The 17968-nt window shown below is 37.0% G+C and overlaps 1 protein-coding gene across 8 annotated transcripts in view; it reads left to right on the forward strand.

Moving 5' to 3' along the window:
• The window catches only part of exoc2 (exocyst complex component 2), a 265236-nt gene that overhangs the window by 84474 nt on the left and 162794 nt on the right, over nucleotides 1-17968 (forward strand). For all 8 annotated transcript variants that reach the window (XM_072283403.1, XM_072283402.1, XM_072283405.1 and 5 more), the window contains 3 exons: nucleotides 665-791; nucleotides 12389-12502; nucleotides 15728-15852. In XM_072283403.1, coding sequence (XP_072139504.1) covers nucleotides 665-791; nucleotides 12389-12502; nucleotides 15728-15852 — 366 coding nt within the window. The remainder of the gene's footprint in view (nucleotides 1-664; nucleotides 792-12388; nucleotides 12503-15727; nucleotides 15853-17968) is intronic.

Below are 17968 nucleotides of genomic sequence, written 5' to 3' on the forward strand. Positions count from 1 at the left end.
TCTGCATATTTTTAAGCTTTTAATTGGCATACCACCCTGATGCTCTCTTTATCATTGTAAACCCTTCTGCCACTAGGAACACCTATTTCTTAATCAAAATCATTTGATTTTGAATGGCTCTATCAAAGCCCCTTTTGACAAATATTGGTCTAATGAAAGACCTATAGTCCTTGGTATCATTCTAGTAAATATCTGCTGCATCTTCTGAAAGTTCTGCTTAAGTTATCATTGCAGATAATATGAACTCTTCTCGGTATTCTGTTAGGATCTAATAGTTGGATAATTGACCCAAGGCATTTCCACAGGCGCTGCCTGATCTCTTGAGTGTTTCCAGCATTTTGTGTTTGTATTTGAAAACTACAAGAAGCTTGGAATGTATGGTAAGGGATTCCAGTCAACCCTATGACTGTTCTGATGGATAAAAATGCTATTTTTGCTCTTCTGTTTGTTAATTCTTTTAAAAAAAAATCTTGTTGTGGTGCCAGAGAATGATCTATGCTGAAACTGTGTTCATACTAGGCGCCTTCAATTTATCCAAGCATTTGTAATATTTGGCTTAAAAAATGCACAAGCAACAATGAAGAATTTCCATTGATAGTAACTGTTAGAAAACATTTACTTTAATTTTGTCTTAAATACTTACATGGTGTTTGTTTTCCTCCAGGTATCCTAGATCAGTCAGCTGTTTGGGTTGAAGAAATGAACTATTATGATATGCGGACTGATAGGAATAAAGGAATTTCTCCCTTATCTCTACGTCCAGCAAATCCTCTTGGGATAGACATAGACAAGTGGGTAATGAATTCTGTCATTAACAGATTTTTGATCAAAGTTACTTAATGAAAATAACTTAGTTTACAGCAAATGTACAAAAGAAAGTTAGTATTCCAAATCTTTACTTTTTTTATTTATGCAGTCTTGTTGAAGAGCAGATGGTCTGGCGAAGGAGGAATATGAAGGTTTCTTGGTGGTTTCTGTCTGACTGAATGTCAGCATCCCATCCTCCTAGTATAAAAGATTTGAGTGGCTTTTGCATTTGGAGTGAGGGGAACAGAAATATTGCGATGATATTCACTAGAGGTTCCTTAAGGTTATTATAGCCGGTGGGGATGGTGGTATAGGTGGTGAGGATAAGCTCCCACTACCTATTAGATGCTCACAATGGCATGCATCTCAAAAAGCCTCTGACAACCAAGTTCTGCTCCTGGCCGTTACATGTAGCTTAGTTACTAAGCCTGGCAGAATGCTTTCTACTACAGCAGAAGGGACAAAGGTAGGTTACTGGCACTTTAAACCCAGTCACTTTGGGCAGATGGAGCTTGTTAGTCACGATTAGCAGATCATTTGCAGTGATTGGCAGTTAGGAGATGGAAAACTGATCTCAAACCTTCGCTGGCTTGCAGCTATACCAATTCATGGCGAAGGCTTCGGGAATAAGCCCCGAGGAAAACTCCAGAGCTAGAGTCCCTGACACAGTCCTACGTTGAGCCCAGCGCTGACTGGCAACTCCTGCGACTCTGCTGGTGCCAAACTGTATCAGTCTCTGGCATCCCTTTGTATTCAACATCTACATGGAGAGGGGGAACCTGCTTACATGAGCAATAGCTTCCTGTCCATATGGTGTACTGCCCTGGCTTGCAATTCAAAAGTCGACAGCTAGGATGCAATATCCATGGTTAATCCTGATCAGCGGAAGGCCTTCTAGTTCAGGAGAAAAATGAATTGAAACTTTTTTTATCTAAGGATAATTTAATACTATTATAACAGAAAATAGACATGATTAGTAACATTTATTTCATTTGTGGTGGATTTTTTTTTCATTTTAATATATGGCTTTTGGATTTAGAAATATGAACACAATCTTTAGCTTTGCCAGTTTCTCTATGTCTTTTTTTCCTTTTCCTTCGTTTATTAAATTAATTCAATTGTGTTTGATAAGTCATCATTTTGATTTCAAGTAGATGCTGTCCTAACCACAATTTATGGAAGACTAGGTCATTAAAGGTGATTGTGGGAAGGAGAAAGGAAGTGAAGGTGGGATGAAAGCAGAGATGGTGTCAGCGGAGGGGGTTGGGCAAGGGAGGAATGAATTGAGCATGCGGGCATGGATCCAGTGAAAGTGGAGAGATAGAAGGGGATTACAGAGGCAATAGGAAAACAGGCAGAAGGCAAGGGAAAGAATAAAAAAGAGTGAAGCAGGATGTATGTGGAACCAGGAAGGAAGGAAGAAAAGGAGGTATAAATCAAGGAATGGGAAAAATGTGCTATGTTGCAAAATGGCAATGCCAGTTTTTCCTATTAGTCCTTACTTTGGTTTATGGGTCCAAGATGAAGTTTCCAGTGGTTGGGATAAAGAGAGGCTTGTAGACATGCTGATCAAGAGTTAACTCTTGAGGTTGGACAAGATTCTGACTTATCAATTGAAAAGTGTCATAGAACTGAAATATACTTGAGGTTTGTCCTGAGAGAAGTGACTTGACTTGACTTTTTTAAAGATTTCTGTCATCCCTGATTTGGCAAACTGGTGAATAACTAGTTGACCTGTGTACATATAATTGATAGGCCATAGCTAAATCATTTGAGTCTATTGTCAGGGAGGGAGGGATGGATAGAAATGGGAATATGGGAATATAATTGGGATCTTCTTCCTGAGTTGGGGGAGAGAAAGGTTTTGATTGAGCCTTTCACGCAAAAATCACGAAAGCATGGCTTTAGTTAAATCTCACTCTCACTATTTCCAATAAGCAAATGGTTAGCTGAACTACCCCCCCCACCCCCCATCACACCCGCTGCCTTTGGGAGTTGGACTGTTGGGAATTTGGGGAAGCTTTACCATCCCTGAAAGCTGAATAGTTGTTGTGGGGAAGAGGGTTACACTTAAAAATATTGTTAAAGACTCCCTGCTCTCTATTTAATGGATTTGAGGTTGTGATGATAATATTCATGACCTGCAGATGCAGTTCCAGTTCTATATTGAGTGTAGTAAAGTTGCCATGTGACGAGTCATAATTTTACTTCATATATAAAGTACATATTTATATAAATAGTCACTAAAATATTACATGTCCACCAGTAAGAGAAGCTGATGATGAAGCTTTAAAAGTTACTATCTTTGATTATACTGACCCAAAGTCCTTTAATTCACCTATTTGCCACTTAGGTTTTGCTGCACCATGGCGGGTAGCAGGTATCAGGTATGTGATTCAGAAACACAAGATTCTGAAAATGCTATAAATCTTGAGCAGCACACACTAAATGCTAGAGGAACTCGGCAAAACTGGCAGCATCCAGGGAGAGGAATAAGCAGTTGATGTTTTGGGCCATGACTCTTCATCAGGACTCGTGCATCTATCTGTTTATAACATATTATACTAATGAAAAAGAAAATCAGATAATTTTGCAGGAAATGAAAGCTTATTCAATTTAAGGTGAACAGTGTTTGTACTCTGAATTTAAATACAATGGAATTTATGTTATGGGTATTTCAGTGAGTCTTGCGCTGTTGTAGATACAACATATAGAACAGCAATATTGTGAGCAGACTTTATAAAGTTTTAGGTCAGGATATACGGTTATGTTATGAAAGTGATCTCCAAAACCAAGTTCTAGCAATTCATCTCTAGAATTATTTGAGATTACTCTATGAATGCATTTTCTCAATGGATACCTTCTGTTTTTAGGACTGTAAGTCTGTCTAGAGTTGATAATGCTCCAGTTGCAGCTTCGCAATCTAAGTACTTAAATGTCCTTTTCCCCATTTTACTGCTACATATAAGCACAATCATCTAAAAGACATGGCCAATTTCTTTCAGTTGTATGTTAGAAATATCAATACAATTTTACTTTGCTACCTGCAGAGACTCTCCATTCTTTGCATTCTTTTGGCCTGACCAATTACTTGCCAGAGTCTATTCTTTTTTCAAACCTGAACTTTGAAGCTCCCCATTTAACTTAGCAGCATATTTTGCCCATCTCAAAAATATTGCTGCAAAAGTATTTTGCTACTGAAAAGCTTATTCACTCTTTTGCTACCTCTGGATTTAATTTGTTGCTCCAATGCAACAACATCTGTTCTACAGAAATCCTAACTTATCTAAATTCCTGCTGCTTTTATTCTGTCCTACGCTAAATCCAGTTCATCTGTCACCTCACTGATTTTACTCCTGACCGGATAAAATAAAGCAGAACAGAATGCCTTCATGTTGAACTTTCAGAAACTTAATTGACTGCTGGTTTAGAGCCAGTTAAACTAGGAGTTCATTAGTTCCTTGTTGAACATCCTAGTCCTACATCTGGAATCTCAATTGTAAAGAATAATTAGACTTGAAGGAGTTAAGAGAAGTGTACAATACCAACAAGAGCTGTTTTTTCCCTGCAGTGTTTTAGGATTTTATCTAACAGCTGATCCATTTTCAATGTTTTAAAATCAACATTTTTGCTGTGGTAAATTTTAACTTTTTCTTTCTGGCACTTCTAAAACGGTATTTACAAGCTTTGCCAAGATCTAGCACTTGCCAGTTGCCCAATATATTTATATTTTGGAATATTTATGACCATCTTTTTGGAGTCATTCCTTCCTGTACCTTTTTCCCCCATACTGTCATATAAATCCATCTTAACTCGTGTTTTTTTTTTATGGAATTATAAATGCCTTAAATGATGAAGAAGTGAAAGGATATCAGAACACGCTGGAGGAACTCAGCAGGTCGGGCAGCATCCGTGGAAACGATGAGTCGACGTTTCCACGGATGCTGCCCCACCTGCTGAGTTCCTCCAGTGTGTTGTGCGTGTTGTTTTGACCCCAGCATCTGCAGATTATTTTGTGTGAAAGGATATCAGAGCCTTAAGTTATTTAAGATATTGTTTACATTATATTAATCTGGTACAAATGAAGAAAGTACTGCCTCAATAGGAACAAATGTCATGTCAAGCTTTTAGAATTCTTCTATTACTCACCAAGGGATTAAATCTGAATTGTCTTAATTGCATAATTCAGTTGCCTAAAAAAACTTACGAATTTAGATGACTCTGTGCTACTCTTTAAATATAGACTAATGGCAGTATACACCACCACCTTGCATTTTAATCAGCAAAATATATGTTGGCGTTGGACCTTGCTTCCTGGGCTATTTCCTATGCAAATTATTTTATCTTTATCAAAGCAACAGTGAAATGTAGACCAAACCCTTCAGGGAACATCAAAACAGTATGCTTGAAACCAAATTTAATTTGTTCCTTAAAATGCAGACAAGGTATACAAATTTTTTTTGAACTACATAATATATTAAAATTGCATATTAAACATGGATTTAGACCATAAGACGTAAGAACAGAAATAAGCCATTTGGCCTTTTTAGTCTGTTCTACCACTCGATCATGGCTAATTTATTTTCCCTCTCAACACCATTCTCCTGCCTTCTCAAACCTTTGACGCCCTTACTAATCAAGACCCTGTCAACCTCTGCTTTAAATATACCCAATGGTTTGACCTCCACAACCATCTATGACAATGAATTCTATAGGTTCACCGGCCCCAGTTAAAGAAATTCCTCCTCTTCTCTGTTTTAAAGGCACATGCTTCTATACTGAGGCTGTGCCATCTGGTCGTAGACTCGTCCTGGAAATATTCTCTCCACGTACACTCCACCTCGCTTTTCATTATTTGGTAGGTTTTAATGAGATTCCCCCTCATTCTTCTATACTCCAGCGAGTACATCACCAGGGCCATCGAATGCTCCTCATACATTAACCCTTTCATTTCATGATCATTCTCGTAATCTTCCTTTGGACGCTCTCCAATGCCAGTACGTCTATTCTTAGATATAGGGCCCAAAACTGCTCAAAGTACTCCAGATGTGGCCTGATCAATGCCTTTTCAAGTCCCAGGCTGATCATAAAGTTAGGGCACAAAATACCTTAATTAAATTCACCTAGAAGAGTATCGCAAATACATTTTTAGCAACATAGAATATGTTTTTCCTAAACATACAGTATGTTTTGTTTGGAGTATTTTTGTTAACTCCTTCGACATATAAGATTGGCTTTTAAACCTGTTTGCCTGTTTCTCTGAAACTCAGAAGTATTAATGGATATTTTTAAAATTTAAAGTTGTAAGTAACCATTTGAGAACAGTTTTATGATTAGGGTATACAAAAATTTTCTTATTAGATTTGCTGACACCTAACCCTTTTGAACATTATGATCATGTATTTGAACACTAAGAATAGGCACAAAATCCTTGAATCAATAATTGTTCTTTGCTTCAGAATGTTTGTACATTATAAATTGCTATTACCCTCTGAAAAATCTGAGTTGTTACAGCATAACTATCATGGAAAAAAAATAATGGTTTCATCTTGTGTTTTCATTATGAGTCTAGAGTCTCTAAAAATCTTCTGTATTACAGAACTAGACATTCCACCAATTGTAATCACATAAACAAGTAATTGCATCAAATAGTGGACTGCATGACCAATAAAAAAAAGTTCAGAAAAATAAACACAAGTGCAAACCACCCACAATCACTCCACAGTGGTTATACACGCAATTGTCAAATATACTTGCACTTAACTGGGATGGCTGTCTTTAAAATAATTTTTACTCTTTGTAGAATATATTCTGATTTATGAGTACAGTATACAGCTTGACCAAACCTCCCCTCCAGTAAACAGCAAATGTTGAAGAAAATTATTTGTAATAATATCAGTTATTTTTGAACAAACTCTTCAAAGAGTCTCTCTTAATATACTTGCCTTAGGCTGCAGAAAAAAAGACACTGAGGTAATACATTTCAAAAACCTGAAACATTGGCTTTGTTTCTCTCATCAGAAATCCTGTCTGCCTGGTTGAGTATGTTCAACATTTTCTGTTTTAATACAAATTTCAAGCATTTGCAGTATACTGTTGTTTGTTAAGTTTCAGTATCTTTTTGTCCTTGGGCAATTACTCCAAACTTGAATCACAATTTGTAATGAATCAGCAATTTCACAAAAGCCATGTGCAGTACATCCAGTGGTTAATTCACAATGATGCACCAATACCACCAATTTTTGTCGTCACAAAGATCACTAAGAAGTTAATCCTAACAATGTAATTTAAAAATAATTCCTCCCATTCTAAGATGGCTCCTATCCTTTCAAAACCTCTGTTTAACTGTTATTCCACTACACTAATTCATGTAGTACTTAAAATAATTCTCAGACTCAGAAACAGGGTTGTTATCATTGACATACGTTCTGAAGTTTGTTGTTTCGTGGCAGCAGTCCAGTGCAATACATACAAAATATTATGTTACGATAAGAATATTAGAAGAAATAAATTGTGCTAAAATAGTGAGGGTAGTGTTCATGGGTTTATGGACTGTTAGAAATCTGATGGTGTAAGGAAAAAAAGCTGTACCTAAAACATTGAGTATGCATCTTCAGGCTTTTGAACCTCGACCCTGATGGTAGTAATGAGAAGACCCACATTCTTGAGGCATTGCCTTTTGAGGATGTCCTCAGAGATAGGAGGGCTGGTGCCCATGATGGAGTTGGTTGAGTCTATAGTGCTCTGCAGCTGCTTCCAATCCTGTGTATGGTGTCTCTATGCCAGATAATCATGCAACCAGTTAGAGTCCTCTCAGTGGTATATCTGCAGAAATTTACTACTCTTTAGTGACATATCAAATCTCCTTAAACTCCTAATGAAGTATAGTTGCTGGCGTGCTGACTTTGTAACTTGCACCAATACGTTTAGCCCAGGATAGATCCTCTGAGATATTGACACCTAGGAACTTTAAACTTCTCCCCATTTCATTCTGAAATATACTTTTCTGCTAATTCTTGGCCATGATTTTTGCATTACCATTCCTTTCTCATTTGATTGAATTCTTTTATAATTTCACCTAGACAACTTCCTCATCAGTTGAGATACTTATTCAGGGAAAGTTCAGAAAGTTAACCAAGCAGCCTTCTGATGTTTGCTGATTTGATATTCAGTTTAAAATATGGGCTGTGAGAAAGCTGCCCTCATCCATCCCAATTTGCCTCTGTTGACAATGTGATATTTGCAAGATGGGAAAAATGTTCAGGAACTGGAAGACACACTATGTAGCTGAACAGTTCCAGTGGTAAAAGCTATGGCCAAACCAAGTAAAATTCTGAAGTTTCTACATTTTAGTTTCAGTCACCTGCTAAGCATAGCATGTGGCATACCTTCTGTGAAGTGAAAATATGCCAATGAACCACCATAAAAGACCCCTTGAGACAGTTGGGTTCAACAATATGTACAGTCATTGCAACCTTCACCCCATGGTGTCTGGCACAGACTAAATGTGAACCATGAGTAACTAGTTATTCAACAACACTACTGTTCAAACCGTTACACCCAACTTTTTCCACAGTTTTGGCAAACACTTCCTGTTTCTACTACCTTCTCCTTGTCAAGTTCAGCAGTGAAGCTTTGTGTGAAGCAGAAGCGGGGACTAGCTCAAAGGAGAGGGCTCCCTGGCTTTCAGTAGCCTTGATGGGCACGCACAGGTCTAATAAAGGTTTTATACATTGATACATTGCTGTTATGTCTATTTGATGCATGGGTGGCAAATTAAGTACTTATCTCAGTATATATAACCCGTTAAACGATGGATTACCACTTTCAGCTCTAAACGCAAATCAATAGAGTAATCTTTGAGTTGATCTTCTGTTCCACAATGGCAATACAGTGACTTGAATCTCAGATTCACATTACAGATGTCACTTCAAGGACATGCAGAAGGATAAGAAGAACTGATGCGTAGATGTTTACATTCTCGCATGTTATTTGTCTCAAAAGTACCCAAATACTTTATCTGGTTGAAACATGAATTAAAAGCTGAGAAAAATCTTTGGCTGTCAGACATTTTTGTCTCTTCTGTTGTATTCTTGTCATACTTTTTGTACTTGGGGCTTTTGATTTTTCCACCAGCCCTGATATTTGTTTTCTAATAGCAAATATTCAGGAATGAATTATATGAAATTAATGCCTTTCCATTGCTAATTTTATTGTAAAACGTAACAACTAGAACAATGCTGAACTTTGTAGCAGTTGTCTTGACTCACACTTTGGAATATTTTTCGACAACTAACTACACAAGGGATTTTGCCAGTTTTTTTTTTGTGAAACATTTATCTGTCATTGTATGAAAGATCAACCAGGTAGTACATTGCCAATGATTGTTACTGGGAAATTAAATGAATGATGAATGTTTACATAGCATTCATCCTACAAAACTACTTTCCAGCCAAAAGTGACCATATTTATTCATGGCTTGCCAACCTCATGACAAATTGTCAACTTCAAAGATCAGTCTAAACATGATTGAACTTACACATTTAAGTTTTCGTTGCTCACAAACTTTCTGAACATTGCTTTTATTAAACATTGGATGAAAAAAATTAGCTTGGGTTTTCTCTGTTGCAATTTCACATAAGACTCAAAGTTTTACAGCAAGGAAATGGAGCCCCTTGACCCAACTGTTCCATGCCAGCCCAGATAGTTAATTCCATTTGATTGTATTTATTTACTTAGAGATACAGTGCGGAATTGGCCCTTCAAGCTGCGCCTCCCGGCAACCCTTGATTTAGCCCTAACCTAATTACAAGCTATTTTATAACGACTGATTAACCTACTAAATGGTATTTCTTTGGACTGTGGGAGAGAACTGGAGCACCTGGAGAAAACCCATGCATTCCACAGGGTGGATGAACAAACTCCTTCCAGTGGGGTCGGAACTGAAATCTTAACTCTGTTCCCCCGAGCTGTAATAGTGCAGTGTTAACTGCTACATACTGTGACCTACATTCCTCTGACCTTTTACAATTCATGAACCTGTCCAATTGACTTTTGAAGTTGAAGGGAGTCTTGACACACTGATTCCAAGCTTGAATATAGTATAATATTCTGTCAAGATTGCAATAGTTGACTAGGTACCAGAACTGTGGTGTTAGGTTGTTGCTGAACAGATCTTATTCCTTAACTTCCAGTTACTCACTTTTGGTTCCTGCATCAATATCATCCTTGTCCAGGTTGAAATATGTAATAATTACTGATTTGCTTCAAATTATTATATCAGAGTCAGAGAACACCACAGCACAGAAACAGGCCCTTCAACTCATCTACTTCTAACTGAAGTATTATTCTGCCTGCACATGGACTATATGCCTCCATATCCCTCTCATCCTTGCTGAAATCAAACCCTCATCCACTGGCGGCTCATTCCACACTCTCACCACTCTCTGAATGAAGTTGTTCTCCCACATGCTCCCCTTAAACATTTCACCTTTAACCGATGATCTCTAGTTCTCATCTCACCCAACCTCAGAGGAAAGATACATAGTTAGCTAAACCAACCTCTCTTCCCATTTGTAAGATTTTACAAAAAAAAATGTATTTTGAATATTTTATGAATTCCTTGGAATTAAATGCAAGCATTCTGTCCAAGGTCTTGTGCAATTCAGTTGAAAATTGCTTACTTGTATGGGACCGGATCATAATATTACTGTACTATATTTTCCATTCATTTTGTGAAATTTTAAATGAAGTCTCTCATTCATCTCCTTCCCCCAGTGCAGCCACAATGGAACTGGTTCAGGACTGCTTTTCCAAAGGAGGCTAAAAGTAATAGCATAAATACAGTGCATTCTTTTGGGATGAAATATACATTGTAGATCATAATGGACTGGTAAAGCACAATGTTTGTTGGAAAATATTAAATAATCCATTGTCAATGAGCATAATGTTTAGAGACTCATTTGTACCTCTATTTACAAATATGTAAAATTATATATTTTTTCTGCAAAGCTTAATGTTTTTACACCTACATTTGTCAGTAAGTTTAAGTACTGTTTTGGCTTTAATGACAAGCTTGCACTTTAGGACTGAAGCAGATGTATTCCCGTATTGCTGTGAGTAGAATTACATGTCATTATTTTAGATGACTCTGCACAGATCATTAACAAAGATCAAACTAGTAAACCAGTGTGTTTCAACTTAAGAGTAATACATCCAGACCCATCAAACAATTCTCCACTTATTACATGCAGTCATTGATGGTAGTGTTTCATTGAACTAGTTTATTTTATGATAAAGAACAAATGTGATATCGTAGTGCCACCTGTTGGTAGAGAGTGTGCAGTACTTTAAAAGTTTTTCTAAACATAATCTGACATAAATTACACCATTTTGTATCATGAACAATGTAGCTTTTATATTTAAAGAAAACACTTATTGTGTATTCAAAGTCAAAAAGGGCAACTGGAAAAAAAACTTTATAAAATAATCTGCATTTTTATCTTATGCCGTCAGATTGGTGTCACTTGTAGTTCTCAAGATATATATTTATTCTGATACAGGTCTCTATTGTGGACTGAGAGTGAGAAGGGGGTAGGGAGAGGGGAGTCACGGTTGGGAAAAAGGAAGTGAGGGGGAAGCACCAGAGAGGCATTCTGTGATGATCAATAAACTAGTTGTTTGGAATCAAATGACCTTGCCTGGCATCTCAGGTCTGGATGTGTCTGCACTCATGATGCACCCTGCCCCTGGTACTCATCTGCCTCCTGTCCCACGCACCTCTCATAGTGCTCTACCCTTGCCATTCCCACCATCCTATGCTTCTGCCAGATTTACAAACTCACTCTCTGCTTTACGTTGACAGATACAGTACTGTGCAAAGGTCTTAGCCACCCTAGATATATGTATATATGTACCTAAGACTTTTGTACAGTGTTGTAGTTAAATTGTAGTCTGATTTACCTTGCTTTTCTGTGAGCTCTGCTACAACATATCGAACTAAAGTTAGTTTGCAGTGATTGCCTACTAAAATCGTAGAAACAGGCTGGTAAAAGTTGGCCTTTTAAAATATGAGTTAATTTTTAATAACTGTGCAAGTCTTTCTCACTAGTAAATAATTTTAATTGTACTTTCACAAGTGAGTTTAATTTTATTCCAAGTTAAAAGTTACTTCTGGAATTCTTAATAAGAGACATGCTTTTGAATTGAACTCCATAGTTTGATTGGAGCTTCTGGTTTAAATACTGTATGCTGCAGAAAGAGTTGTTCAGTGTTATTGAGGGGCTCAGTTCTCAAGTGTTCTTGCTACCCTATAGGTGGATAATCATGTAATTGCATTCCAAGAAAAAATGCATTACAGGTGATTCTGAAGCATGAATAAATATAATTTCCACAAAATAGCAATTTTATTGCAGCTTTACTTGAGACTGCTAATTATTTAAACTAATTCTTTGCATTTGTCATTCATGGCTTGTAACATAATTTAAATAGATTTTAAGAATGCCTTGTTTTAGGATTGCATAAGCTGTCCTGTGGATTTAACCAGTCTGCTAACAATTTATCAATTGAATTTCTCTTGCAGAGGCAAAACTTCACCTAAGGATTTGGAAGGATTATTTCAGGGTATGAGTGGGGATTTTACTAGTGAAAAATTCTCTGCCACCTGGTATCTGATAGAAAATCACTCCGCTACAAGGTTAGTAACATGCATCATTGCATTTCCTAATACTTGGTTTGTAGTAGTCTGCTTTTGATACTTGCATTTTTATTGAAAAAAAATTTAAAAGATCACACTCATTTGATGCCCCCACTATATAAGGCTTTTTTAATTCTTGTGAATCTTCTATTTACTACTTAGACAAAATTCTTGAAAATGATCAAAACCGGCCATTTACACCAAGGCTTCTGCTAACCTTCCAGAGTTACTGAGAGCAGGAGACTACTTCATGGAAATGTTATACCCTGTTTTTAATTGTATTTTAGTAAAATTGATGGAGTGATACATTAAAATTTTCTTAATAATCGCGAAGATTTTCGTTAAAAATCTAGATCAGCTAAATTTACTGGATTGCTTTGCCCACTTACATCTTCAACAACCTACAGGATGTTTTCCCTTCCCATACATTTTTGGGATATGGACAACACTGGCAACTACAGTATTTGTTAACCACTCTTTATTGCCCTTAAATAAAGTGATGCTGAGCCACCACATTAAATAGTTGCAGTTCTTCTTGTAACCCCAGTCCAATAATATTTTTTAAGGATTTAGGCTGAGCAATACCAAAGGAATGGTGACATATTTCCAAGTAATGGTGCTTTGTTCCTTGGAGAGGAATCTACTTGGAGTAGTATTCTAATGCACCAATTGGATGTATCCTTTGCAGAAGAGGTTACAGATTTGGAAAGTGTTTTCAGATTATTCTAAGTGAATAATTACAGCTCATTTTGTAGATGGTGCAGTTATTATGGGCTGCTTTGCACGGAAGAAGCACTTAGGTGCCCCTTTTCCTGCCTATCATCAAGTAGCTGCTTTGTCTTGGTCAGTGCCAAGCTAATTGAAAGTTGTTAGAGGTGCATATATCCAAACAAGTGAAGCGAGTGACAATACATTTCTGACTTTATAAAGCAATATTCCTTCAAAATATTACTGACTGGTTCCTACAGTATGCATGATCCTATAAATTAATTAACTGTCGCATTATAATGCTTCTAAATACTTTTCTCCTTGTTGATATATTACTGAGCCAATGGTTATTAGGTTCCTGCTCCTTTTTTGACCATTAAAGAAACAAACTATGTTCTTAAAACTATGAATATTTATGGAGTTTTGGGAAAATAATTAGATTTTATATAATAAGTCCTTAATTTCTTAATAAATCCTTTGCACAACATGTTGCCTTTTTCTTTCTGTTACAAAAGCTGAAAATGTTTTATAAATTCTTTTTATTATAAAGATTCCTTTGCTTGTTAGCGAAGCACTAATTAAACCTATTTTGATGACTGAATTAAGCCAGGATATAAATTAATGAAACTGTTTGTGAAATTATAAGATCCATGCTCTGGTACCATGGAGGGTTACTTAATAATCGAAGAGCAATATGTATTTTTAATTTTTGTTATTTTAAATCCTAGATTGCTTTTATGTAACCTGTAGTTAATTGCAGGGGATTATGTACTTTGTCTCTCACTTTTCTTTGTGTCAAGTAACACAGATTGTTAATTTTTTTCTAATCCTTCAGTCTCTTTGCTGTTTTTGAAATTGTGTGATTAAGTATGACAGTGGTGATGTCCACCTTACTTTCCAATTGCCTAGTAGGAAGATCCCAGATATTTGACTGGTGTATTCATTGCAAGTTAAGCAAAGGAGGAGAGGAGCTTTTTGGTGGTTCAGATTTGTGATGCTTTCTAATGTGAAATACCAAATCTCATGTTGACTCCTTAACCTCTAGTCATTTTGACCATTACCTCATCATTTCCATATGTATAGTTTCAGATTATTAGGCAGTATTAGCTAATGCCTGGCTTGGACACTGCATTCTATGGGTGATCTCTGGAAACTACATATTACAACATACTTAAATGGAATTTCTCTGATTTAATGAAAAATAGGAGGAATATTTGTGGCTTCCAAAGAAATATTCCAGCCAAGAAATAAAATTAATACTGCAGTTTGTTACTTGTTAGAGGATGGTATATGAGAAAGAATTACATCATTGTAATTGTTATCATCTTGAGTTGTTTAATGTTTTTCAAAGTCTAAACAAGTTTTAAATTCAATGCATCATTTTGTCTTCCCCACAAAAACATTTGTTGCCTGAAATAGCAACATGCCTTACAGAAGCTGTCCTGAGGAAGCAAATGTTTAGGCTCTTTTCTTGGAACTATAGTATCTGTGATTTGGGAAAGAAAAATCAAATGCAATGATGTAGATTACCAGACTTTTATCTTAGACTCATGTGCAATGTAGATTTGTGTTTGCATGCAAGAAAAATACTCACAGTACATTTCACTTAAAGAAAATTGCAGTCTACTTAACCTGGGTAACAGGGAAATAAGAACTTTGAGATTTCTCCTGTTTTGGTTAACTTTTGTCTGTTTTCTTCCATAAAGGAAATTGATTTCTGTTTAAAATTTCTTTCCTGCCCAAAATTTCTGACAACTGTAAACATAAAGTTCAATAGTCTAAATTTATAACACAGGTAAAAGGAAGTGCAAGTCCAATCTTAGCTGAGGCCACCTATAAAATAACAAAATATAGGGCGCGCAGCTGATGGGCGCTATAACCTTGCTATAGAATCAGTAGCTGTGTTAGCCTACAGCAGCAGAATTTTTCACTAAACCCTTAAATAAGAGGATGGTGGTACCACTGAATTTTTGAGGGTGGCAATACCAGCAATGTTGTTACTTCAAATGTTTTGTTTTAAATAAAAAAACGTTTTGCTTTACTACTACTACTACGTCGACTCAAGCCTAGGGGGCCGGCGTCGGACACAATGACAGACTCTCCACTTCTCCCTCTCCCTCATCAGTGTGTTCAGTTCATCTACATTAGCCGCGCCACTGTCTTCTAGGAACGTGTTGACTATAGTCTTGGGAGGGCACCCAGGGTTCATCCTCCCATATGATGGTCTAGGCTGGCAGATAGCTTGGGGTGGTGTAAACATTTATAAGTACTTAATAATTAAAATATTAATAAATAAAATGTTCCACTGGTTGTAAGCGTGTAGTTACAGCAAGCTAATTATAGTTCATTTTCTTGGTTTTATTTTTGACATACTTTAATTCAGCTTGTTTCCTTTATATTTTTCTTATCTTGGGGTTGTTGAAAGACTAAAACAAATCATTACATTACCATTTGTATTCTGCTGATTGCTTTTCCTTTGCATTAATATGCTGCATTTTATTCCCTTTTACATTCTAGCTTTGATCAACTAAAAGTTGCTGCAAATTTTTTAAGGAAACAGGCAAATAAGAAGAATGAGGGAAGTCTAGCCTATGTGAAAGGAGGCCTCAGTACATTCTTTGAGGCTCAGGATGCTCTTTCAGGTAATTGTTTTGGCATGACCTCTTCTCAAATACATTTATTTTTCTAGGATGCAAAACAAGAATAAATTTAATCTCTGACTGTAGAGGGCAGAGATGAAAAAAGCAAGCAATTCAACTCACTTTCCACAATATTCCTTTTGTTTCAAAAATAAATTTAAATTAAAAATCACTCGAGGAACCAGAGGATGTCTTTTTTTTCTCATTATATGCTTTCAAAACTTCTCTTTGTCTAAACATTCTTCATTGTATGTCCTTTTAGCCTTCTACACTACAGTAAAAAGAGTTTCAGGCTTTATGCTTTTGTCAAATTTAAGTTTCCCCTTTCTCGTTTATCTACCTACTGGTGTATTGTTTGGCTTTGGTGTTCCATTACATGGCTACTAGAATTTCATCTGGTATTCTCACTCTGGCCTCTGTTGTAATTCATGAACAGATAATGTCATCATTTACTGGCCATCCCTAAATATTAACCACTGAGTAGCTTGCCCATCTAGGACAAGGTAAGTTCTAAATTAATAAATAACTGCTACTTCCAATGCTGCTTCAATATTGAGAAGCAAATGTAGTGTTGTTCTCCAAGTTGTAAGCGTGGATGGAGAAAGATTGAAATTTTCTATTGCCTAAGCAGATACACCCCTCCCCTTGGCGTAATTGTCATGGTGAAAGCAGAAAGGTAGGAATAAGGCGGTGTTTCATGGGCATTTCAGAAATCTTATGGTGGAGGAGAAGAAGTTGTTCATCAAGTGCGAGTCTTCAAGCTCATATACATCTGTCTGAGTAGTAATTAGAAGAGGCCACGTCCCAGATGGTGAGAGCCCATAGTGACACCACTTTCTTAAGAGACTCTAGTGATATACCAAATCCCCTTAAATTCCTGATGGGGTATGTCAGTAGCATAGTCGTTAGCATTGTGCTATTATAGTGCAGTGATCCGGGTTCAATTCCACCACTGTCTGTAAGAAGCCCATGGTGGCATGAGTTTCCTTTCAGGTTCCAAAGATGTACAGGTTAGTTTGTTAATTGGTCACATGGGTGTAATTGGATGGCATGGGCTTGTTTGGCTAGGAGAACTGGTTGCCATGCTATATCTCTAAGTAAGATAAATAAAATAAGTATTGATGCCCCGTTATTAAAAAAATGAAATGGAGCCACTGCATGCCTTCATGATGGCATCAATGTGTTGGGCCCAGGGTAAATCGTCAGATGTTGACACACAGCAACTTGAGGTTGCTCACCCTTTCCACCGCTGACTCCTCAATGAAGATTGGTGTATGTTCTCCTGGTTTCTTCTTCATGAAGCTCACAATCAATTGTTTGGTCTTGCTTACATTGAGTGCAAGGACATTGTTGTGACACCACTCAACCAGCCAATCTGTCTTGCTCCCAAACACCACCTCACCCCTATCTACAATTCTTCAAGCACATGTGGTGTCATCAGCAAACTTATAGTTGGCTGTTGATCTGTGACTAGCCATGCAGTCATGAGTGCTGGGAGAGTAGAGCAGTGGGCCAAGAACAGATGCATAACGTGCGCTTTTGTTGATTATCAGCAAGGAAGAGATGTTATTGTGGATCCACACTGACCAATGGTCTTCTGATAAGGATGTCAAGGATTCAGTTGCAGCATGAGGTACAGAGGCACAGGTTTTGTAGGTTGGTGATTAGTAGTAAGGGGATAATGGTGGTGAATGTTGAACCGTAAAAAGTTAACAATAGTATAGCCTCTGTTTTGTACTATCAGTGCTCTTGCTTAGATAGCCAAGTCACTGGGAAAATCAATGAAAATGGACACAGATTCTTTGTTTGTGCCCTTTAACATGACCTGGTCATCAGCAATTTGTTCTTCAAGGTCATGCCTCATAGGGAGCTAAGGCCACTGGCACCAACATTCAAGACATTCTGACTTCCGAGGTGACGTTTACACCTGGAACTATAAAACAAGTACTCTTTGGGTTGGACACCAGCCAAAGAAAAGTTATCTGAATAAGTACTCAGATTAGAAAAGGAGGAGCTGCGTGTCAGCACATTAGAAAAAAAACCTGCTCTCCTGCCAGAATGAGTGCTGAGCAGAAATGAGAATACTTAAGAGAAGCTCCAAAACACAGCTCCCTCAGAT

This window comes from Mobula birostris, chromosome 19 (genome assembly GCF_030028105.1).
Source record: "Mobula birostris isolate sMobBir1 chromosome 19, sMobBir1.hap1, whole genome shotgun sequence".
In the NCBI taxonomy this organism is placed as follows: domain Eukaryota; kingdom Metazoa; phylum Chordata; class Chondrichthyes; order Myliobatiformes; family Myliobatidae; genus Mobula; species Mobula birostris.